Source organism: Terrapene carolina, unplaced genomic scaffold (genome assembly GCF_002925995.2).
Source record: "Terrapene carolina triunguis isolate 2854851 unplaced genomic scaffold, T_m_triunguis-2.0 Scaffold235, whole genome shotgun sequence".
NCBI lineage: Eukaryota > Metazoa > Chordata > Testudines > Emydidae > Terrapene > Terrapene triunguis.
The window spans coordinates 1,886,287-1,907,453 of NW_020664586.1; the positions used below are offsets into that span (position 1 = coordinate 1,886,287).

The 21,167-nt window shown below is 47.0% G+C and overlaps 1 protein-coding gene across 1 annotated transcript in view; it reads left to right on the top strand.

The window, feature by feature from the left end:
* RBM6 (RNA binding motif protein 6) overlaps window positions 1-21,167 on the top strand; it is a 127,165-nt gene that overhangs the window by 85,751 nt on the left and 20,247 nt on the right. The window contains exons 7-9 of the mRNA XM_024193696.1: window positions 17,005-17,079; window positions 18,713-18,773; window positions 20,556-20,624. Coding sequence (XP_024049464.1) covers window positions 17,005-17,079; window positions 18,713-18,773; window positions 20,556-20,624 — 205 coding nt within the window. The remainder of the gene's footprint in view (window positions 1-17,004; window positions 17,080-18,712; window positions 18,774-20,555; window positions 20,625-21,167) is intronic.

A 21,167-nucleotide genomic window follows, 5' to 3' on the forward strand; every position in this document is an offset into this window, starting at 1 on the left:
GAATCTCTGAGCCCCGGGAATCTACTCACCTCTGGCATACTGCAAAACGTTCCACCCTCAAGAGCAGCAGAGCCAAAAGATGCCTTCATACCAGACAGGTGAGTACCAGTGGAAGAAGTGGCTGATGTCAATCCTTGTCGGCCACAGGCACACACAGTGCTCTGTCCACATGGCAGTAAATTTTGACAGCTCTAAGACTATTCAAGTGAGTACTTCTTATGGAAGCTGCTGTGCCTCATTCCACCAGTCATGGTCAGATATCACCATCAACAAATGGGTGCTCAAGATCATCGCCTGCATCCATTCCATCCAGTTCCTATCCCTAACCACCCCCCTTCCCCATTCCTCCTGAGGGACCCATCTCATGAGAGCCTTTTACAAACAGAAGTGGGCTCGTTGCTCCAACTAGGAGCCCTGGAGGGGGCTCTTCAGGAACACAGGGGAAAGGGGCTTCTTCTCCTGGTATTTCCTCATTCTGAAGAAGAAAGGGGGAGGGGTCTTCAACCTATCCTAGACCAGAGGAGACTCAGCAAATGCATTCACTGCTTCATATTCAGGATGGTAATACTTGCCTCCATAATCCCATCTCTACAGGCTCAAGACTGGTTCATGGCTCTCAACTTGCAGGACATGTACTTCTATGTTGCTATCCCCCCAGCTCACAGGAAATACCTAAGAGTCACAGTGGGGCTGAATCATTACCAATAGAAGGTTATGCCCTTCAGACTCTGCATGGGACTGAGAGTGTTCCCCAAAGTGCCCTGCAGTAGTAGCAGAACATCTAAGGAAACCGATGCTTCATGTCTTCTCGAACCTGGAGGACTGGTTGATCAGGTGCAAGTCGCAGGATGAGACCAAGGCAGCCCTAAAATGAGTGCTCTCCCTGTTCTCCTAGTGAACTATGAGAAATTATCTCTCACTTTCAGTTCATAGGAACTCGACTTGATTCTCGGTCAATGTGAGTTCATTTGCAGGGGGACAGTCAGGTCCCTTCAGGCTTTTACACGACACCGGTGAGACTGTCCACGATGGTTTGCATGTGCCTACCACTCTAAGGACACGTGCACCATGTACTTACATGGTGCTGCTTACCAGACTTCGCCTGTGAGTATTGCGAAAGGATATATCTACACAGCTACTGGGAGCATGCTTCCCAGTGCAGGTAGACAGGATGTGCTAGCTTGAGCAGAGCTAGTGTGCTAAACATAGTGCTTTGGTGGCATGGGCGGTGGCTCAGGCTTGCAGCCCGAGTACAAACCTGCCCAGTCCCCTGGGTACATACTCATACATAGCTGCTGTGTAGATGTATCCTAAATGCAAGGTGTGTGTGGTCCCCAGGCAAGCTGAAATTGCATATGAACCTCTTAGAGCTGAGGGCCATCAAGCTGGCCTGTAAAGCGTTTTTGCCTGTTCTATAAAACTCTGTAGTGCAGATCATGATGGACAATATGTTGACGATGCACTATCAACAAACAAGGAGGCGCTTGTTCGTCCCCACTTTGCCTGGAAGCCATTGAGTTCTGGGATGGTGTCACCAATACACTAACCCCATTGGCCCTGCATCTTCCAGGGGTCAACAATGACCTTGCAGACTGCTTGAGCAGGAACATGGTAACCAACCTTGAATGGTCATGGCAGAAATCCATCCTGGATCTGATATTCTAGAAGTGAGGGGACCTAACCATAGACCTGTACACCGCAGCGGAAAATGCCAGATGTGAAGCTTTTTGCTCCAGGGATATCATGAGCATAAAATCTCTGCCAGACATTTTTTTTCCCTTCAGTATTCTCAAGGTCTCCTCTGTCTTCCCACAGATTTCCTCCCGATGCTAGGGTGGCCACTGATGCATCCCCAGAATACAGGATATCCCCCTTCCTGGCTCCGCCACCATGACCACAAACACAGAAATGTTAGCTAATAAAACCGGATGGGTTTTTCAGGAGCTAGCTTGGATACTTTGCCGTGAAAGTTGTCTTGAGAGAAGTCATATCTGCTGTGCAGATACTTCTTTGCTCTTTCATAAAAGGTCATAGAGTCCTTTTTACACCTTCCAATGATATCTTGAGCTTAGCATTCATTGTGTATACAAAGAAGTTGTCCCTAATCCTTTTCTCTAGTGTCATATTTACTCCATTAATGAGCTCATGCACTGAAAGAATACTAAAATATTTGGCTTCCAAGTCCTCAGTACAGTCCACGAATAGCTTCAGAGGGTGACTGAGGTCTGATCCATTTTATCTGCATTCTGGCATGCTACAACTGTTTCTATATCGGGGTCCTTGCATTTGTGGGTGGGCTATACATATGCTGATACTATTCTCTTTCTCGTTATGATTTAGGGTAACCTTACTATGCCAATAACATTGCTGTTTACTTCAGAGTTCTGTCAGTCTGCTGAACATCACATTGTCATGATGACTTGCTTTAGTGGCAAAGAGCTTACAAGTTAAACTCCAATAAGACTGAATTTTCTGATGCCTGATCCTATACAGAGCTTTCTCTGATGAAGTGCTCTGATAACATTTCACCATGTCTGACCATCAAGACCCTGGGAGTTGCATTGCCTTTGTCTTCTGTCTTGAGAAGTATTTTGTTTCTATCACTAAGGCTGGTGCTTAGTCTTTTGATATCTCATTTACTGTTACCTCTGCTTGACAAGGCTATTGAGATATTGGTATTTTTGGCTTCCCAAGGATAGATTATTGTAACTGGTGTTTTTGGAACTTCTAGCCAGTGCAGCTGATGTACAACATTGCTTCTGGAGTCCTTACTGCTTCTAGATAAATTTATATTTCTCCAGTTTGAATTATTTTCCTTGGCTACCAGTGAATTTTTTTTTCTTTGTTGTGCTGTGTCACCATGAAATATAGTCAAGGCCTTTCATTTTTGGATGTTATTTTGTTTAAAATTTCCTAGGAATTTATCTGTTTGTTACAAAAAAATTTAAAAGGGTGAAAATTGGTGAAAAATTAACTTAATGGTTTTCTGGGTAAGTATTGGGATTCATATTAGGTGACAGGAGAACAAAAGTAAAGCAGTAAATAGAGGAAAGTACGAGTATTGAAAGTAAAACCAGTATAAATCCTGTGGTTTATGTAATGAACTGTACATTAACAGTACATATACATATACATGCACATGTATGTGTACTGTTAATCTTCCACCACATTGCCTTACTTTAATAGGCAGCTTTTCATTTACACTTAGACTAATTTGTTATTAACACGAACACATCCATCTAATGTGACATATTGGATTTTCTTAATCAGTGTTTGCATGTATTTCAGTGTTCCAGAGTTCAGGTGACAATCAATAAAACCCTGGGAATTTTTGGTAAAAATCAGTAAAAACCGAATGGGAAGGTCCTTAAATATAGTATATAGAGCTTGTATTTTCCCATAAGTTTGAATGCTGTTTCTGTACTAAATGGAACAAAGATTTTATTGGTGTGAGTTTGGGATTGGCATATTACTCACAAAAGGTGAACCTGCAATCAAGTTCTTTAGCTCATTGCAGATGTCTGCCAATAATAACTTTTTACCCCACGATACCATCAGCTATCCTTATGCCATCTGTGTTACATCCTATCAAGTACAAGACCGGGCTCCTGGTACCATGAATCCAACTGTACAGACCTCTGAGGGAGAAGATACATGCAACTATTTATAAAACACCTAAAAATAACCTTAAAATAGTTTCCCCATCTAGAATATTGTGATATTCAGTTCCCATATCTCTGGACTCTCCAGAACCAGAAGCATGTGCTGTGTGTCCCATTGGAATGTTAGGCTTTTCCCTTTGCCATTGGTATAAAGCTCCCATGTCTAGCTTTGCAGAGTCATATTGGACTCTAAAATATTCCCTGGCCTAGGACTGTATATTGACTGCCCTGGGTCTTTAGGCCACTGTCATTTTGAGAAGGAAATTCCTCACTGGGAAGTTTGGGAATGAACAAGGAAACCTTTCTCTGGCGGCTTGATTTTAAAAAAGAAAAGGCAAAGCTCCTCGGAAGTTTGGAATGTTAAGTTACAGAGGAGATAGCTTAATGGGCAGAGAAGAGTGCAGGTTCATTGGTCATCAGTAAGGATATTGTTTTGTCACGGAGGTCCCACATTCTGTGACTTTAACGGACCTCCATGACTTCTTCGGCTTCAGCCTCCACTGCACGAGCAGTGGTATTTTTAGTAAAAGTCAGGGACAAGTCGTGGGCTTCCATGAATTTTTGTTTATTGCCTGTGACCTGTCCCTGACTTTTATTAAAAATATCCATGACAAAATCTTAACCTTAGTCATAGGTCCATGACACATTGTTGAGCTGTGGTAGATTCCATTAATCACATGAATATCATTATCGTGTGGTTTTGTTTATTTTGTGTTGCATCACCTGTGAAATTTCATATAGATTTCAATGTACTGGGGATCACAAGCTACTTTTAATTCAGCATAGTAAGGAACAGTTTCACAGAATGCACTTCAAGAATCCAATTTTTTGGAGGGTTAAACATAATATAGCCAGAGTATGACAGGAACAAGTGTTGTGCAATGTGTTTCCAGTACTGTTGTTAAATCCACACGTGGCAGAAGACTGAAGAGTCCCAAAAGGAACCCATAAGTTTGGATGAGTGGTGGTTGAAGTTGAAATCTATGATGGAGTTTAGGTCGTCTGTCCAGAGGATAAAAATATGATCGATGTCTCTCAGATACATCATTGTGTTTGTGGTGCACTTTTCAAGAAATTCTTCCTGAAGGTGGTCCATGGAGAGATTGGCATACTGGGGAGTCATCCCAGTGTCTATCAGTTCCTATGGTGTGGACAAAGTGTTTGTTGGTAAATGTGAAGTTGTTGTGGGTAAGGATGAAATGGATGAGTTTGGCGATGTATTTAGGGTGATTTCAGAATATTGTATTATATTGTAGATATCTGAGACAGGCGGTAATGCTGTTATGGGGACAGATGTTGGTGTATAGAGCAGTCACATCCATGGTGGCAAAGCTGGCGTTTTGGGGGAAGTTGTTTAATGCTGCAGATTTTCTGGAGGAAGGAAGATGATCTTGGAGGAAGCTGGCCCTTTGTCTGGTGCGTGGTTTGAGGTTGGTTTCTGCGTCTTGATATTCCTTCAGTAAGAGTGCCATCGCCAGATACGATGGGTCTGCCTGGGTTCCCGTGTTTATGCATCTTGGGAAGCATGTAGGAGGTCTCTGGGGAGGGTTCATTGGACACATTGGTCCATTGCTACTGGAATACTGTGTCCAATTCTGTTGCCCACAATTTAAGAAGGATGTTGATAAATTGGAGAGGGCTCAGAAAAGAGCCACAAAAATTATTAAAATATTGGGAGACCTTTATAGTGATAGACTTCAAGGGCTCAGTCTGTTTAGCTTAACAAAGACGTGGTTAAGGGGGTGACTTGATCAGTCTATAATAAGCAGAAGAAGGTCTAACATGCTCCAGTGACTGGAAGTTGAAGCTACATAAATGCAGACTGGAAATAAGGCACAATTTAACAGTGAGGGTAGTTAACCATCGGAATATCTCATCAAAGGTTGTGGTGGAAATTATGTTCTAGTTCAAACAGGAATTAATTCAGTAAAGTCGTGTGGCCTGTGTTATGCAGGAGGTAAGTCTAGATCAGTGGTTCTCAACAGGGGGTCTGCAAACCCTTTCATGGGGGCCCCGGGGCCAAAACCCAGAGACTGAGCCCCTGCACCTCCCACAGGGTTGAAGCCCCGATCCCTAGCGCTCCCCGCAGGGTTGAAGCTGGGAGCAGCAGGGCTGAATTCCAGAGCCCCAAGCCCCGGTTCTCCCCACGGGGCAGAAGCCCTGAGCCCATGGGCAGAGTTAGGGGGACATGTGGATGTTACACCCCCCGAAACTACAGTGCAAGAGCAGGGCGGTCCCAGGGCAGCTCCACACACGCACCTTCCTATCTCCTTCTCTCCCCACCCCCTGGCCAGGTCAGAGGCAGGAAGCCGGAGCCGGGCAATGTGGGACAGCTGCTCCCCTGGCTGGTGCCATGTAGCAGGCAGCGGCAGCGTTCCCTCATCTCCTGCGGCTGCAGAGGAATGATGCTCTCCCCAGCTCCCATTGCTCATGCAGCCAGTAAGAGTTGCCTGGGCAGAGGGACCTGGCTTCATGGCTGGCGGAGCCCTCGGGGAACAGGGACCGCAGGGGAGCCCTCCTGGCACACAGCCCTTACCTACCCCTCTCCCTGCACCCTGAGCTGTTTTCAAACTTTTTGAGCTGAGTGCGCCCCCTCCCCCCCCCCGCCCACCTTTGAGTTATAATTTTTGGTTGCCATGTCTTCTCTTTCTCCCCCCCTCCCCCCCACACAACCCAGACAGGCTGGGTGGCCTGCTGAGGTGAGTCAAGAGGTGGAGGTGGCGCTCCCTCCCCGGACCCCGCCGTGTGGATCTGGCTCAACCCCCACTGGCCCCTGCCCACCCAAAATAGAAGTTAAAATACACCTATGCCTGAGCCCCTCCTCCCCCCTGTTCCAGAGCCCCGAGTCCCCCTCTCCACCACTGGGTCCTGGAGTTTTTATAGCACGTTGTTGGGGGCCTCAGAAAGAAAAAGGTTGAGAATCAGTGGTCTCTTCTGGCCTTATATAATATGACTGTAATTCCCGTGAAAACCTCTGTGGCCTCACAAAGGCCTGCTCAAAGATCAAGAGGCAAAAAGCCCTGTCTTAGACCTGGGAAACTAGGATTACCATATCTACAAAATAAAAAAAGAGGACCCTCCACGGGCCCTGGCCCCGCCCATTTCCCCACCCCCACCCCGCCCCTTCCCCGCCCTAACTCTGCCCCCTCCTCCCTCCCACTCCCAGCCACGGGGAAAGGGCTGCCCCAGCGCTACCGGCTTCACGATTTGCCGGGCAGCCCCCAGACCCTGCGCCCCCGGCCGGCGCTTGCCCAGCGCAGCTGGAGCCCGGGAGTGGAAGCGCCCAGCCGGGGACGCAGAGTCTGGAGGCTGCCCGGCAAACTGTGAAGCCGGTAGCGCTTGGGCTTCGGGCAGCTCGGCTCTTAAACAGAGCTTCCATTTTCCCGGACATGTTCGGCTTTTTGGCAATTCCCCCCGGACGGGGGTTTGAGTGCCGAAAAGCCGGACATGTCCGGGGAAAAAGAGGACGTATGGTAACCCTAGGGAAACCAGACAAATCTACAAGAGGAAAGACTTTCAGGGAATGGGTAAAAGCAACAACAACAAAGTAAATAAGGGATTAAAGGAAATTGGGTTTTTAAAATATCTGGGAAAAGGTACGAGAGAAGGAGAGGCCCATTAAGAAACACGGGAGATGAGGACTTCAGAATCACTGAGATGCTGAACTCCGTTAATGAAGAAGGGTCCTGAAGGAGAGAGAAGCATTTTGGCCTGTTAAGTAATGATGTTAACCTTGTGAAAATAGCTACTAACTTCAAGAACTGCGGGGGTGGCAGCGGGGAAGAGATTGGATAAAGAAGCACTTGAAAAAAGTAAGCATGTAGTCAGCAGGTCTGGTTGATGCAGGGTATTAAAGGAATTAGCGACTCAGGTAATTGAACTATGGACCGTTAAGTCTCTGGAGAGCTGGGATCATTGCAGAAGTCTGGTACCACTGTCACTTTTCTCCAGTCTAATGGTAAGTTTAGCTAAATCTCTTGTAAAATAAAGGAGCCAGTATTAGAAAAAACAATCTGTTAATGCTGTTGCAGTGGTTCCTGACCTTCTTCTACCCTGACACCTCCCAATCTATTGGGTGGGGGAATCTTAAGCAATAATCAGCATGGGTTTATAATGAACCAATCACACCAGACAGACTTCTATATAGGTTTTTATATTGCACTCATCCTTGTAATATCTGACTGCCTTCCAGTAGCATGTTAAGCAACATGACTATACATTTGTCACACGTTGTTTGTTCTTTCATCCTTTCACCAGAGTGAGAAGTGTGTGCAGTGGAGTGTCTTGTTTTGATAGGGTTTGTTTTATTTATTAAATAAATACACCTATGGCTGTATGTTTATATAAGAAAAGGCAAGATCAAAGACATATGTCCTGCACTTGGAGTGCAGAGCAGTGGAGTTTGTGCTGGTCCTTTGTTTCTGGGGGAGTTTAGTCCACAGTCTTGGGCCACCCCCCGGAGAAGGTTCTGTTTCCTGCACCGACAAGCATTACTCTTTGTTGAGAGTTCCATTGTGCCAGAGGAGCGAAGCTGTCAACCACAGTCTTCATCCCGCAGCTTTAAATGGTCTTTTAGGTGCCCTGGCCCAGGCCATGGAGTGCTTTGAAGATAAGGACAAAGATCATGGACTTGACTATGTCTATGTAAAATGGCATAATTTGTGAATGGAAATAGTTGCTGTGATAGATCCTGGTTTTAGGAAAGCATCTGGTACAAAGCCTCATGGGTTTTTATTCAAGTTGCAATGGACAAGAACGCTCACGTGGGTTTGAAATTGGCTGAAGGGCCACAGGCAAAGGGAAGTGATAAGCAGCAATGTGCCAAGTCACAGGGGAGATGTTTCGTGTGGTGTGCACAGCCACAAGAAGCACTGTTTGGTTTAGCCTTACTTAAAATCTTCAGTAATGATTGGGGAGGGGGTAAAAAGCAATGGGATGAAATCCGTGGAGGATACTAAATTGGGAGCAGCTGCAAACATCACTGAAGACCCAGAAATACTCCAAAGGTGGTACCCAGGGAGGCTAGAAGTATGAATAGGAAATAAAAAAAGATACTAACTTGGAAAAATGCATGTTGAGGCAGTGGCCTAGAGCCCTGCAGCCTGTCTCCAGAGGCGATCCTGGCAATTATAGGCTAGTAAGCCTAACTTCAGTACCAGGCAAATTGGTTGAAACTACAGTAAAGAACAGAATGATTAGATGCATAGATTAACATGATTTGTTGGGGAAGAATCAACACGGCTTTTGTAAAGGGAAATCATGCCTCGCCAATCCATTAGAATTTTTTGAGAGGATTAAAAAACATGTGGACAAGGGTGATCCAGTGGATATAGTGTACTTGGACTTTCAGCAAGCCTTTGACAAGGTCCCACACCAAAGGCTCTTAAGTAAAGTAGGCAGTTCTGGGATAAGAGGGAAGGTCCTCTCATGGATCAGTAACTGGTTAAAAGATAAAAAACAAAAGGAAGAATAAGTGGTCAGTTTTCGGAATGGAGAATGGTAAATAGTGGTGTCCCCCAAGGATCTGTACTGGGACCAGTGCTGTTCAACATATTAATCAGTGATCTGGAAAAAGGGGTAAACAGTGAGATGGCAAAGTTTGCAGATGGTACAAAGCTACTCAAGATAGTTAAGTCCAAAGCAGACCGCGAAGAGCTACAATGGGATCTCACAAAACTGGGTGACAGGGAAACAAAATGGTAGATGAAATTCAATGTTGATAAATGCAAAGTAATGTACATTGGAAAACATAATCTCAACTGTACATACAAAATGAATGGTAACAGCTAATTTAGTCCCCATCAAGAAAGAGATCTTGGAGTCACTGTGGATAATTCTCTGAAAACAGCTGCTCAGTTTTCAGCAGCAGTCAGAAAAACTAACAATGTTAGGAACCATTAGGAAAAGGATAAGACAGAAAATAGCATAATGCCACTATATAAATCCATGGTACACCCACACTTTGAATACGGCATACTGTTGTGGTTGCCCCATCTCAAAAAAGATGTATTAGAATTGGCAAAAGCACAGAAAAGGGCAACAAAAATGATTGTGAGTATGGAACAGCTTCCATGTGAGAAGAGATTAAAAAGATGGATCGTTCAGTTTAGAACAGAGATGATGGGGCGGGGGGGTGGAGATATGATAGAAATCTATAAAATCATGACTGGTGTGGAGAAAGTGAATAAGAAAGTGTTATTTACTCCTTCAAATAACACATGAACCAGTGGTCACTCAATGAAATTAATAGGCAGGAGGTTTAAAACAAACATAAGGAAGTACTTCTTCACACAACACACAATCAACCTCTTAGGACACCAGAAATCCAATCCTGTTCTTAAAAAAGGTAAATTTTATTAAAAACAAAAAGGAAGAAAATACATCTGGAATTTAGGATTTTGCTAGATTTTAAAAAAGCAGGTCCAAAAATTAAGCACCCAAAATAGCTTTCTTGGGGGTTAGCTTAAAGGTTACAAGCAAATAAAAACATTTGGGGTTAGCACAGAAGAGTCCACAAGCCTTAAAAAATAAACCTAATTGTGCCTTCCTAAACATTACTAATTTACTTACATATATGGGTTGCTAAAGTAGTTCTAGATACGATCTGACCGTTTTTATATCTGGTTCAAACTTTACACAGCATTCCTGCTTTTAGCATTGCTGCTCCATGTCTCTTTCTCTGGAGAACAACAGACAAAGAGAAAGTTTCTTTCCCAATTTTAAAAAGTTCTACCTTCCCATTAGCACTTCATTTATCACACCAGCTCCCCTCCTCCTGCCTGTGGGGTTGGTGCAGCAGCAGCAGCAACTGTGCGCCCTGTTCCTGCTGACCGCTGCCACCTTGGTGTGCTGTTTGCACTGCGGAGTGAGTATGCTGAGGAGTCGCAGCTCCTCTCGCTGCATGGCAGAGGACAGTGGACAGCAGGGACAGGACTTGCAGCTGCTGCTATGCCAATCCCATGGGCAGGACTGAGCAGACCTCTGTGGTGGCCATCACAACCTGTGCATGTTTCCCAGACCAGGAGCTTGTGGGGACAGAGGCCATGGCTTCTCACATGCCTGTCGCCACTGGGGGCTCTCCCTTGCAGGAGGGACCCTCATTGGACAATTCCAGACACCTGTAAGGAGGACTAGGATTGGTCCATGTCGGCTCTAAAGTGTTTCCACAGTGGTGGGGAAGGAGCCGGATGGCTGGACCTTTGGCCCATCCCTTTGGAGCAGTTCATAGGAGATCACACTGATTCCACTATGGCTTCCCACCTCTCTCCCCTGCATGTCACGTGGGGTCCAACCTGCTGGTTTTCCAGATCCCTGTAGGGATCTTGCTATGCTCTAGGGTGGAGGGTTTAGCCGGATTCCCCAGGGTGCTTAGAGGGATGGGTGCTACCCAGTCACTCTCCCCCCTCTTTGAATGTTTATGGCACCTTTGTGCCAGGTTCCCAGCTGCGCCAGAGCCCTGTGCCTTTTCTGGTGTGCTCTGAGTAGGTGAATTGGCTCCTGGGGCCTCATCCTGGTACCTTTCTGAGGGCATATCTACACTATAAAATTAGGTCCATTTTATAGAAGTTGATCTTTAGCAACCGATTTTATACTGTCGATCGTGCATGTCCCCACGAAGTGCATTAGGTCAGCGGAGTGCGTCCTCAATACCGTGGCTAGCATCGATCACGGAGTGGTGCGCTGTGGGTAGCTATCCCACAGTCCCCGCTGCCCATTGGAATTCTGGGTTAAGCTCCAAATGCCTGATGGGGCAAAAACATTGTCGCGGGTGGATTTGGGTACATGTCGTCAGTCTCCCCTCCCTCCCTCCTTGAAAGCAACGGTAAACAATCATTTTGTGCCTTTTTTCCTGGGTTATCCGTGCAGACGCCATAGCATGGCAAACATGGAACCCGCTCAGCTGCACACTGCTTTTGTGAGCATTGCAAACACCTCGCGCGTTATCCTGCAGTATGTGCAGAGCCTAGCTAGGAGTGAGGAGGACATGGACATAGATGTTCCTGAAAGCACGGGATGTGGCAATTGGGATATCATGGCGGCATTGGGGCATGTTGATACAGTGGAACGTCGATTCTGGGCCTGGCAAACAAGCACAGATGTGGGACCGCATAGTGTTGCAGGTATGGGATGATTCCCAGTGGCTGCGAAACTTTCACATGCGTAAGGCCACTTTCATGGAACTTTGTGAGTTGCTTTCCCCCACCCTGAAGCGCAGGAATACCAAGATGAGATCTGCCCTGACAGTTGAGAAGCGAGTGGTGATAGCCCTGTGGAAGCTTGCAACGCCTGACTGCTACTGGTCAGTTGGGAATCAATTTGGAGTGGGCAAATCTACCATGGGGGCTGCTGTGATCCAAGTAGCCAGGGCAATCAATACCCTTCTGCTAAGAAGGGTGGTGACTCTGGGAAATGTGCAGGGCATAGTGGATGGTTTTGCTGTAATAGGGTTCCCTAACTGTGGTGGGGCGATAGACGGAACACACATCCCTATCTTGGCACCGGACCACCTCGCCAAAGAGTACATAAACTGCAAGGGGTACTTCTCAATGGTGTTGCAAGCACTGGTGGATCACAAGGGACGTTTCACCGACATCAACGTGGGATGGCCGGGAAAGGTGCATGACGCTTGCATCTTTCGGAAATCCGGGCTGTTCGGAAAGCTGCAAGAAGGGACTTTCTTCCCAGACCAGAAAATTACCGTCGGGGATGTTGAAATGCCAATAGTTATCCTTGGGGACCCAGCCTACCCCTTGCTCCCATGGCTCATGAAGCCGTACGCAGGCAGCCTGGACAGCAGTAAGGAGCAGTTCAACTATAGGCTGAGCAAGTGCAGAATGGTGGTAGAATGTGTCTTTGGACATTTTAAAAGGGCATTGGCACAGTTTGCTGAGTAGGTTAGACCTCAGTGCAACCAGTATTCCCATTGTTATTGCTGCTTGCTGTGTGCTCCATAATATCTGTGAGAGTAAGGGGGAGACGTTTATGGCGGGGTGGGAGGTTGAGGCAGATCGCCTGGTGGCCAATTTTGAACAGCCAGACACCAGGGCAATTAGAAGAGCACACCGAGGCGCGCTGCGCATCAGAGAGGCTGTGAAAAACAGTTTCATGACTGACCAGGCTACGGTGTGACAGTTGTGTGTGTTTGTCCTTGATGCAAAGCCACCCCCCTTGGTGAATGTACTTCCCTGTAAGCCAATCCCCCTCTCCCCTTTGACCACAGCTGGCACAGGAAATAAAGTCCCTATTGTTCTGAATCCATTCTTTATTTATTAAAAAAAACTTGAGATCACTGACAACACTGACTAGTAAAAAGAAGCCCAGGTGTACAATGGCTTTGATAACGGTGTGGGGTAAGGGAGGAGGGAAGGACAAGGCCACATTGCTTATTGTAGCCACACTACAAATCAAAGCTGTTTGAATGACAGCCTTCTGTTGCTTGGGCCATCCCTTGGAGTTGAGTGGCAGGGTGCCCAGGGCCTCCCCCACCCCGGTGTTCTTGGGCATCTGGGTGAGGAGGATATGGAACTTGGTGAGGAGGGCAGGCGGTTACACAATGGCTGCAGTGTTGGTCTCTAGGGGGAGAGGGATAGCTCAGTGGTTTGAGCATTGGCCTGCTAAACCCAGGGTTATGAGTTCAATCCTTGAGGGGGCCATTTAGGGATCTGGGGCAAAAAATATATATATTATAAAATATATATTCATTATAAAATCGACCTAACACGGCTAAATTCGACCTAACCTCGTAGCGTAGACCAGGCCTTAGTGATGTTTTGTACATGACAACTCAAGGATTCAGCAACATCCTCTATCCTATGGGATTACGGGTTGCAGCAAAGTATACTGGGCGCACAAAAGGGCAGCACCTTCTCTACATGGCTTGTAGTAGATTGAGTCAGTTGACTGAGAGTTCATTGCTTTGGCCAGCGTGGGACCAGTTGATGCCATGGCTCTGTGATTGGCAACATCAGAATCTTCCCCCTTCTCCCCCTGACGTCCTTACGATTCACCTGGGCATGGTGAAGGGCGTAGAGCTCAGTTAAAAGGGACTGGGTGATGCTAGGACACCTCTTCCCCTCTACTCTCATTGTGTGGTCTGTGCTGCTGCCACGCAAAGGGCCCAGAATCATCAGTTTGGTGACAAAGCTCAGAGACATCTCAGCTGAGTGATGCAGTCCATCCTTTACACAGCAGGAGGTGAGGTGCTGAGTCATGGTAGCACTAGGAGGGTGGTGAAGCACTAGGGTTACCTAGGGAGGTGGTGGAATTTCCTTCCTTAGAGGTTTTTAAGGTCAGTGACTGTGTGTTACAGGCCCCAGAGAAAGTGTTCTGCCTGCTCTACGGACTGTCAGGCCTGAAGGTGCTGCTGTAAGGTCCATAGTGTAGACATGGCCTCAGTCTCTGGGTCTCAGCTCCTGTCTGTGCAGTGGAGATAGTAGGACTGCCCTGCCTCTCCGGAAGGTGGAGTGCTCAGATATGATGGTAATGGGAGCCATGTTAGTACATTAGATACAGTAGAACCTCAGAGTTGCAAACACCTCGGGAATAGAGGCTGTTCGTAACTCTGAACAAAACGGTAGGGATGTTCTTTCAAAAGTTTACAACTGAACATTGACTTAATATAGCTTTGAAACTTAATAATAATGAAGAAAAATGCTGCTTTTAACCATCTTAATATAAATGAAACAAGCACAGAAACAGTTTCTTTACCTTGTCAAATCTTTTGTTTTAAATTTCCCTTTTTTTTAGTAGTTTACATTTAACACATTACTGTACTGTATTTGCTTTTTTTTTTCTTTTTTTTCCTCCTCTCATCTCTGCTGCCGCCTGATTGCATACTTCCGATTCCAAATGATGTGTGGTGTTTACTGGTCAGTTTGTAGCTCTGGTGTTCGTAACTCTGAGGTGCTACTGTAGACAGACTTTCATTATTATTATTTATTATTATTATTATTTATTACCTATTTGCATTATTGCTTTGCGTAGGCGCTCCAGTCACAGCCCAGAACCCCATTGTGCTAGGCAGAACAAAAATCCAGTCCGGAGTACTAAACATCTTAAGAAACTGGACTCCAGCAGCTGATCCTAGTAATTAATGACCCTGAGCAAGAGCCATCTTTGGATTATGTGGTTGCACTGGTGGACTCCACCCCACTGCAAATACATTCTGAATTTGTGTCTGCTGGGGTTGAAGTAATCGCCCCACGGACTTGTTAGAAACCAAAGTGAGCCTGGAGCTGAGGGGAGATGATGCGTCATCCTGCAGTAGCCGGGTACTGCCAGAAGACAGTTTGGTTTGGTGAGGCACCGGCTGCCTTCCAATGATATGAGAATTGTGTCTCTTGTCTTGAATGAGGAAATGAAAAAGAAAAGCAAACTGGGTTAATTTAATTCTGTAGCATGAGTGACAAATCCTGAGGTGCTTATTTTGCTTGGAGACCATCACTGTGTGTTAGAAGCCGAAGGTTACTCTCTTTATTACTGTATCTGTGCTCTGTTTCTCTTATTCCACAATGTCTCTTCCAGATGTGAGTGCAGACCAGAACAGCAGGTGTGAGATCCAGAGAGCAGGAGCTTGAGTGCAGGTGTCAGCAATTTCAGAATCTGAACCTCAGAAATTGATAGCTAGCGGGTGGAGGTCTGGAGCTGAGCACTTGATTTAGCAAATTAAATTGGTTTCTGTTGTATGTTCATTCTGGAGTAATGATTTGGGCTGCAAGTGTTTTTGTCTTTCTCCAGCATGCTGGTGGGATCTGTTTCATTTGGTGTTTGCTGCTCTTGTGGTGCTCTTTGTACTGTCTGTAATGGGTTCTGATGTCACAGATGAAGTAGCTTTGTAGATAGGAGCAGTTAAGAGAGCCCCCCCACCATCAAATAATAGAACTTACTAGCCCCAATCCCGGGGTGCTAGGCTGAACCAGCATTGGTAAGAAGCTGTGCAGTTGTTTTGCATTAGCGATGGTTGTGTGTAGTTGGAGAAAGGGGCTTTAACTGAGTGTGGATGTGTGCTGAGAGTATGGTTTGTTGTTCAGCTGCGAACTGGAGAGGAAGTAGAAGTATTGCTGTGTTGCCGAGGTTCTCTAGAGCTATCTGACAGTCTGCATCTGGAAAAAAATATTGAGTGTTCCTCATCAAAAACCAGAGCATGAAATGAAGAGAAAGCATGAGATTTTCTCCATGTGCCAGTATGCGTTGGGTGCAGGTTGTCTGTTCTCCACCTGGGGTGATACAGACAGCCTGGCCCAATAAGCGTCAAAGGAGAAGGGGACTTACCCCCAGCTATTCTAGAGCCAAACCCTTTGTCAGGTGCCAAGTCTAATCTCTGGATTTCTTGTGAGCGCTGATGCCCTGGGTATGTAAGCCTGGGCTCTGTGTGAGTGTGATGAATGCCACTGGGAGTCCTCACTGCTCACTGGTTTCAGAGGCGGGTCCAAGTGGATATCTGGGACTTTCACCTTCCACTTCATTTTACCCTTTAAAATCCATATACCCAGCTGTATCACAGCAGAGCTTGTTGTCCCGAAGGGCTCCAAGTGTCTGCCAAGACTGCTGTCTTTTCCCAAGGGGAAGCTCTAAAGGAATGCACTAGAGTTGGACCAGGGACATGATAGTCCCCATGTATTGTCCTGTTGTCCCGTTTCTCTCCCCCCGACCCCCTGCCGTGCTCTCAGCTCTTGTCTGGCCACTGCCTGAGCGCTCAAAGTCAGCCCCAAACCTGCCTACTCCACATGGTGGCATGCTGTGCCCTCTCCCAAGCCAACAGCCTCCCCCATGGGGTGGGACGTTTCCTTGGAGAAAAGCCAGGTTCTGAGGAAGGACAGAGAGGCCAACACAGGTACCAAATTCCTCTTGCCCTTGTTTGTGGTGTTTTCCCTTTTGTTCCTTCTCGAGTGTCCATGCCAGCAAGGTGTCCTCTCCTGAGGCCCATCCAGCAGACAAGGATGTGGCTGGGTTGGAGCAGTTTGGCCAGCTGCCCCTTTCCCAACCCGTTGACTTCGCAGTGAGTCAAAGCAATTCCCATGTATGCTTATCTTGGGATCATTGTATTCTGTCTGTTCCACTTTGAGGAGCTGTCAAAGCTTTCCTGGGCCAGCTGCCCTGGCACGAACTATGTCAACAGTGCAGCGCAAGTGCCGTGGCAGGGGCAAAGGCTGGTTCCCTCCTTTCATTTCCTTGGTGAAGCTCCAGCTCTGTAATTGAGCTGGTGATTTGGGTTTTTTTTGCCATCTTACTTTGCTTACAAAACCCATTGGGTTGGAATCCTGGGGCTTGCTTAGCCTCTTTCCCACCATTGAATTTCCTAGTGTGTTTGGCATGTTAGTCATTGACTCCCTTGTCTCAACAGGGAACCCTTGTGATTGGTGGTAAAGAAGTGACCCTTGAGTACACGCCATGCCCGGAATTTTGGCGCTGCAAACGCGTAAGTACATGGCAACGGAGGATTTATTTCACTTATTTTTCCCTCGCCCCCTTTCTTTCCGAGGGTAGTGAGGTGGATTCAGCTCTGGTTCATGCATCAGCAATCAGATTGCTAACTAAGTTCCATTGTTAAGGATAAATTCGACCTTCATTGACATTTGTGATGCTCCATTTAGTACATGGGGTGGCACAGATGTCAGAAGGTGATTTGATGATAGTGGAATTATCCAGTTGTCACCAGAAGTGGAAGCTTTGTTCCTGGTGTCCATGCACCAGCCCGAGAGAGCCCAGTGTGACTCTCCGAGCAGTTTGCAGGGCTGTGAGAAAAGGAGGGAAAATCAAACTGGAATTTATGAATCCATAACTATGAAAACTCACAATGCTGTGTTCAGAGAGATTTTTAGTGGGGAGGGTCTGCACCTTTTCCATTTCAGGATCCTGCCTCCCCCCCCTTCCTGGATTATCCTCCAGTCCAGTTGGGACCCCCTCCCATTGAAAAACCTGGGAAGGGCAAGGGGGTCAAAACCTGCTGACCCCCGTTTATGTCCCACCCCCACAAATTGAGAGGCTTGGTCTACACTTAAAAGCTAGGTCGGCATAGCCGCGGCTGTCAGTGGTGTTATGGTGTTATCCTCCCCCCTCCCCCACCCCCCCCGACTGACAGAGCTATTCCAGAGTAGACAAAACTGTATGGATGGAAGAAGGCTTCTGTTGACATAGCTAATGTCGTCCAGGAGGGGGTGTTCCTGCACTGCCAGGAACAGTATTTCTGTCGGAGTTGGCTCCATGCTATAGATTCTATAGCATGGAGCCATGTACCTTCACAGTAAAACTGAACTTTACGTTGGGGGAATTTTCATTTCCCTGCCTCAGGAATCAATTGAGAAAGGGGAAACTAACTGCACCTCTGGATTCTTTCAAAGTACAAGGTGGCTGGCAATCTAGGAGAGGTCTGGTCTGCAGAGTCTCTTTAATGTGCTGAGCGAGTTGGTCCTTGCTTCATTGGGTTTTGTTTTTTAGGAGGAAAGCCCAGTCTTAGAAAAGCCTCCCAGGAGCCATGCATGCGGCTCTAGCGACCAGTCATGCAAATTAATAAAGATGGGACTTGTGCTCCTCAGTCACTTGAAAATCCCTCTTGCTGTTCCCAGGGCGGAGTCCTGTGGGACTCCATGCCTCACCAGCTTCTACCCTTCATGCCAGCCCTCTGCTCTCTGCCAGCTAATGTCACCCATCTTGTCTCCTTCAGTCTCTTAGGGCTTTTTTAGACATACAGCTCTGTAGCTGCACTGCGTCTGGTGAAGACGCTGTATGCCGATGGGGAGAGCTTTCCCAACGGCATAATAAAACCACCTGCAAGAGAGGTGGTAGCTATGTCAGTGGGAGAAGCTCTCCAGCTGCCATAGCACGGTCTACACCAGTGCTTAGGTCACTGTAACTTACCTCGCTCGGGGGCGGGGGTGGATTATACCAAAGTAATTTGTAGTGTAGACAAGGTCTTTGTGTTACTCGCTCATGTAACTAACCTGGCTACGTTCTCAAAGTGAAGCAGCGACTGTGACTTTTGGAACATGTTGACAGTTGTTACAATAGCCTTTTAAATGTCTCTCCCTCATGCTGCCTGTCTTTCACTGCAGTGTAAAGTGTGTACTGTGGGTTACAGATCTTCCTGCTCCTATTGCAAGCTCCCGAGAGATGGTGAGTATATTTTGTCACTGTGCCAAACTGTGTTTTATAGGTGTAGATTAAAAGCCTTCATTTGCCCTAGGGAGTGAATGTCTCTGTTGACTGGTTTCTTTGACATGGATGTGCCATGCAGTGGGATGTCTAGGTACCATATAAGAGAATTAGTAGCAGTACAGGAGGTAGTCATGCTGCCAGGCTGTTTGCTCTGCATGCGAGGCAAGGCACAGGGCCACACTGATCTGTAGTGGGAGGGAGTTCCACAGGACAGTGCCCTTAATCCAGAACATCCTGCTGCCAGTACCTGATAGTACCATCCTCTGTTCCTTCAGTGTCATTGTTCTCCTTCATTCCTAACATTATGGGATGGGTGCTGAGAGAGAGCTGGTCCAGGCTACACATCCTAGACTGCCACAGGCATTAAAGATGAGGGCTAGGACCTTGAAACAGACACAGAATTAGATGGTGCCCCAGTGTAGGGTGTAGACTATGGGTGTGATGTGTTCCCATCTAGCTTATTGCTTAGGAGATGGGCAGCCACATACTGCAGCAACTGGAGCTTTTGTCTGGTCTTCTCACTGCAACAGCCCAGCCCAAGAAGGGGCTGTCAAAGGTCTGGCTGGCTGCTATTGCTGAAGAGTCTGGGAATACCACGGAGTCCAATCAGTTCTGAGACTCTGCACCACTGAACTGATAGGAGTGCAGACACCCTCAATAGTTTGTGGTCATGGATTCTGCCAGTTCCCCCCGTGGCACCTCTGTCTTACCAGGCTCTCCACCCAAGAACCTGCTTCTGTCGGACAGCCAGGCATTCACAGTGCAAGGTTTTGCGCTGCTGCTTTTCTGCTAGCAGATTCAGAATGTCCTGTGCCTCCTGCAGAGCAAACCTACATACCATGGGCAAACGGTGTGTGTTACAATCTGTGTCGATCCAGAGAACAAACTGCCATTACCTATTAGCCCCCGTGCTCTGTTCAGAGCTTTTTATTCACTGCAGCCCAACCCTTAGAGAGATCCTGACTTCCTTTCACTGTTGCTGTAACATGAGCGAGCCACCATCAGTGTTATGGAAGCAGAGCTCAAACTGCTGACCTTTTCAGCTCTGCCTTCTTGGCTAACTTAACCGAATGGCGATACAAACAGCTGTATAGCGAGTTAAACGTTCAAGCCCCTCCAGATGCTGTGAATGTTCTAAGGCTGTGTGCCTCATTTTACTAGTCTGGTTAGCCAATGGCCATGGGAATGCATGTGTTTTAAGGCTTAACCCTGTGTGACTAGTCTTTAAACGATGGAGTGGATCACAAAAAGGACACACAGTCTTAAGGGGTAGGGTTGTCCCCTTCTCCAGTGGTTCTCAATCAGGAGTCCGGGGCGAGCAAGTTTCAGGGGGTCCGCCAAGCAGCCCCAGTGTTAGATTTGTTGGGGCCCAGGGCAGAAAGCTGAAGTCCCACCGTATGGGGCTGAAGCCCGGGACCCTGTGCCCTTCCACCTGGGACTGAAGCCAAAGCCTGAACAACTTAGCTTCCTGGGGGCCCCTGTGGTATGGGTCCCCAGGCAGTTGCACTGCTTGCTACTTCCTAATGCTGGTCCTGGCTTTTATATGCAGAAAACTAGTTGTGGTGGCACAGGTGAGCCGTGGAATGTTTATAGCATCGGGGGCAAGAGAGAGCAGGGGGGAGCTCAGAAAGAAAAAGGTTGAGAACCCCCTGCCCTTCTTTAAGCAGCTGTTGGGTGAACTCCTGCATGCTTTTTGGCTGGTGGCCTTGAAATAGTTCCTGTTATGCCTTTTTCTCGTAGGGAGCAGACCAGGGACAGAGCCCAAAAGTGGTTTGGAGGGAGAGGACGTGCACGCCGAGCAGGACTTCAGTAAGAAAATCACCATCACACAATCTGGGGTTGTGGATATGCTCTTTCAGAGAGGGAGAGGTGTTTATGGCCCCCATCTGTAGAAATGCATGGAAAAATTCTCATGCATAATTTACATATGCAGTTACTGCAGTTGGACATGTAATCTCTGTAATTTCTTGTGCAAATCCTGCACAAAACCTTGGTATGTAGCCAGCATTCTGAACCAAGCTACATGCTGCAGTGTTGACATGAATGAATAAATGTTCTCTCACCTGTACTGTATGTTTGTATCATAAGGAGTTGGGTTAGCTTAAAACATAACTGTTATCAGTATTTGTGCTGCATATGTGGTTATAGCCATCTGACAGATCAGTGTCCCCGGTGAGTTAGCATCAGGATAGCCTCCCTCGTTGGATGTTCCCTAGACGCCGCACAGCTTTGGGAGTGTTCTGGACTGCGGTGCCCATTGGGGTCACACAAGGACCCTCTCTTGGCACCGAATCTGTGGAGCAGCCACCCCTGTTTCTACTTTTCCATGGCCTACCGCAAGTGCAGGGACCT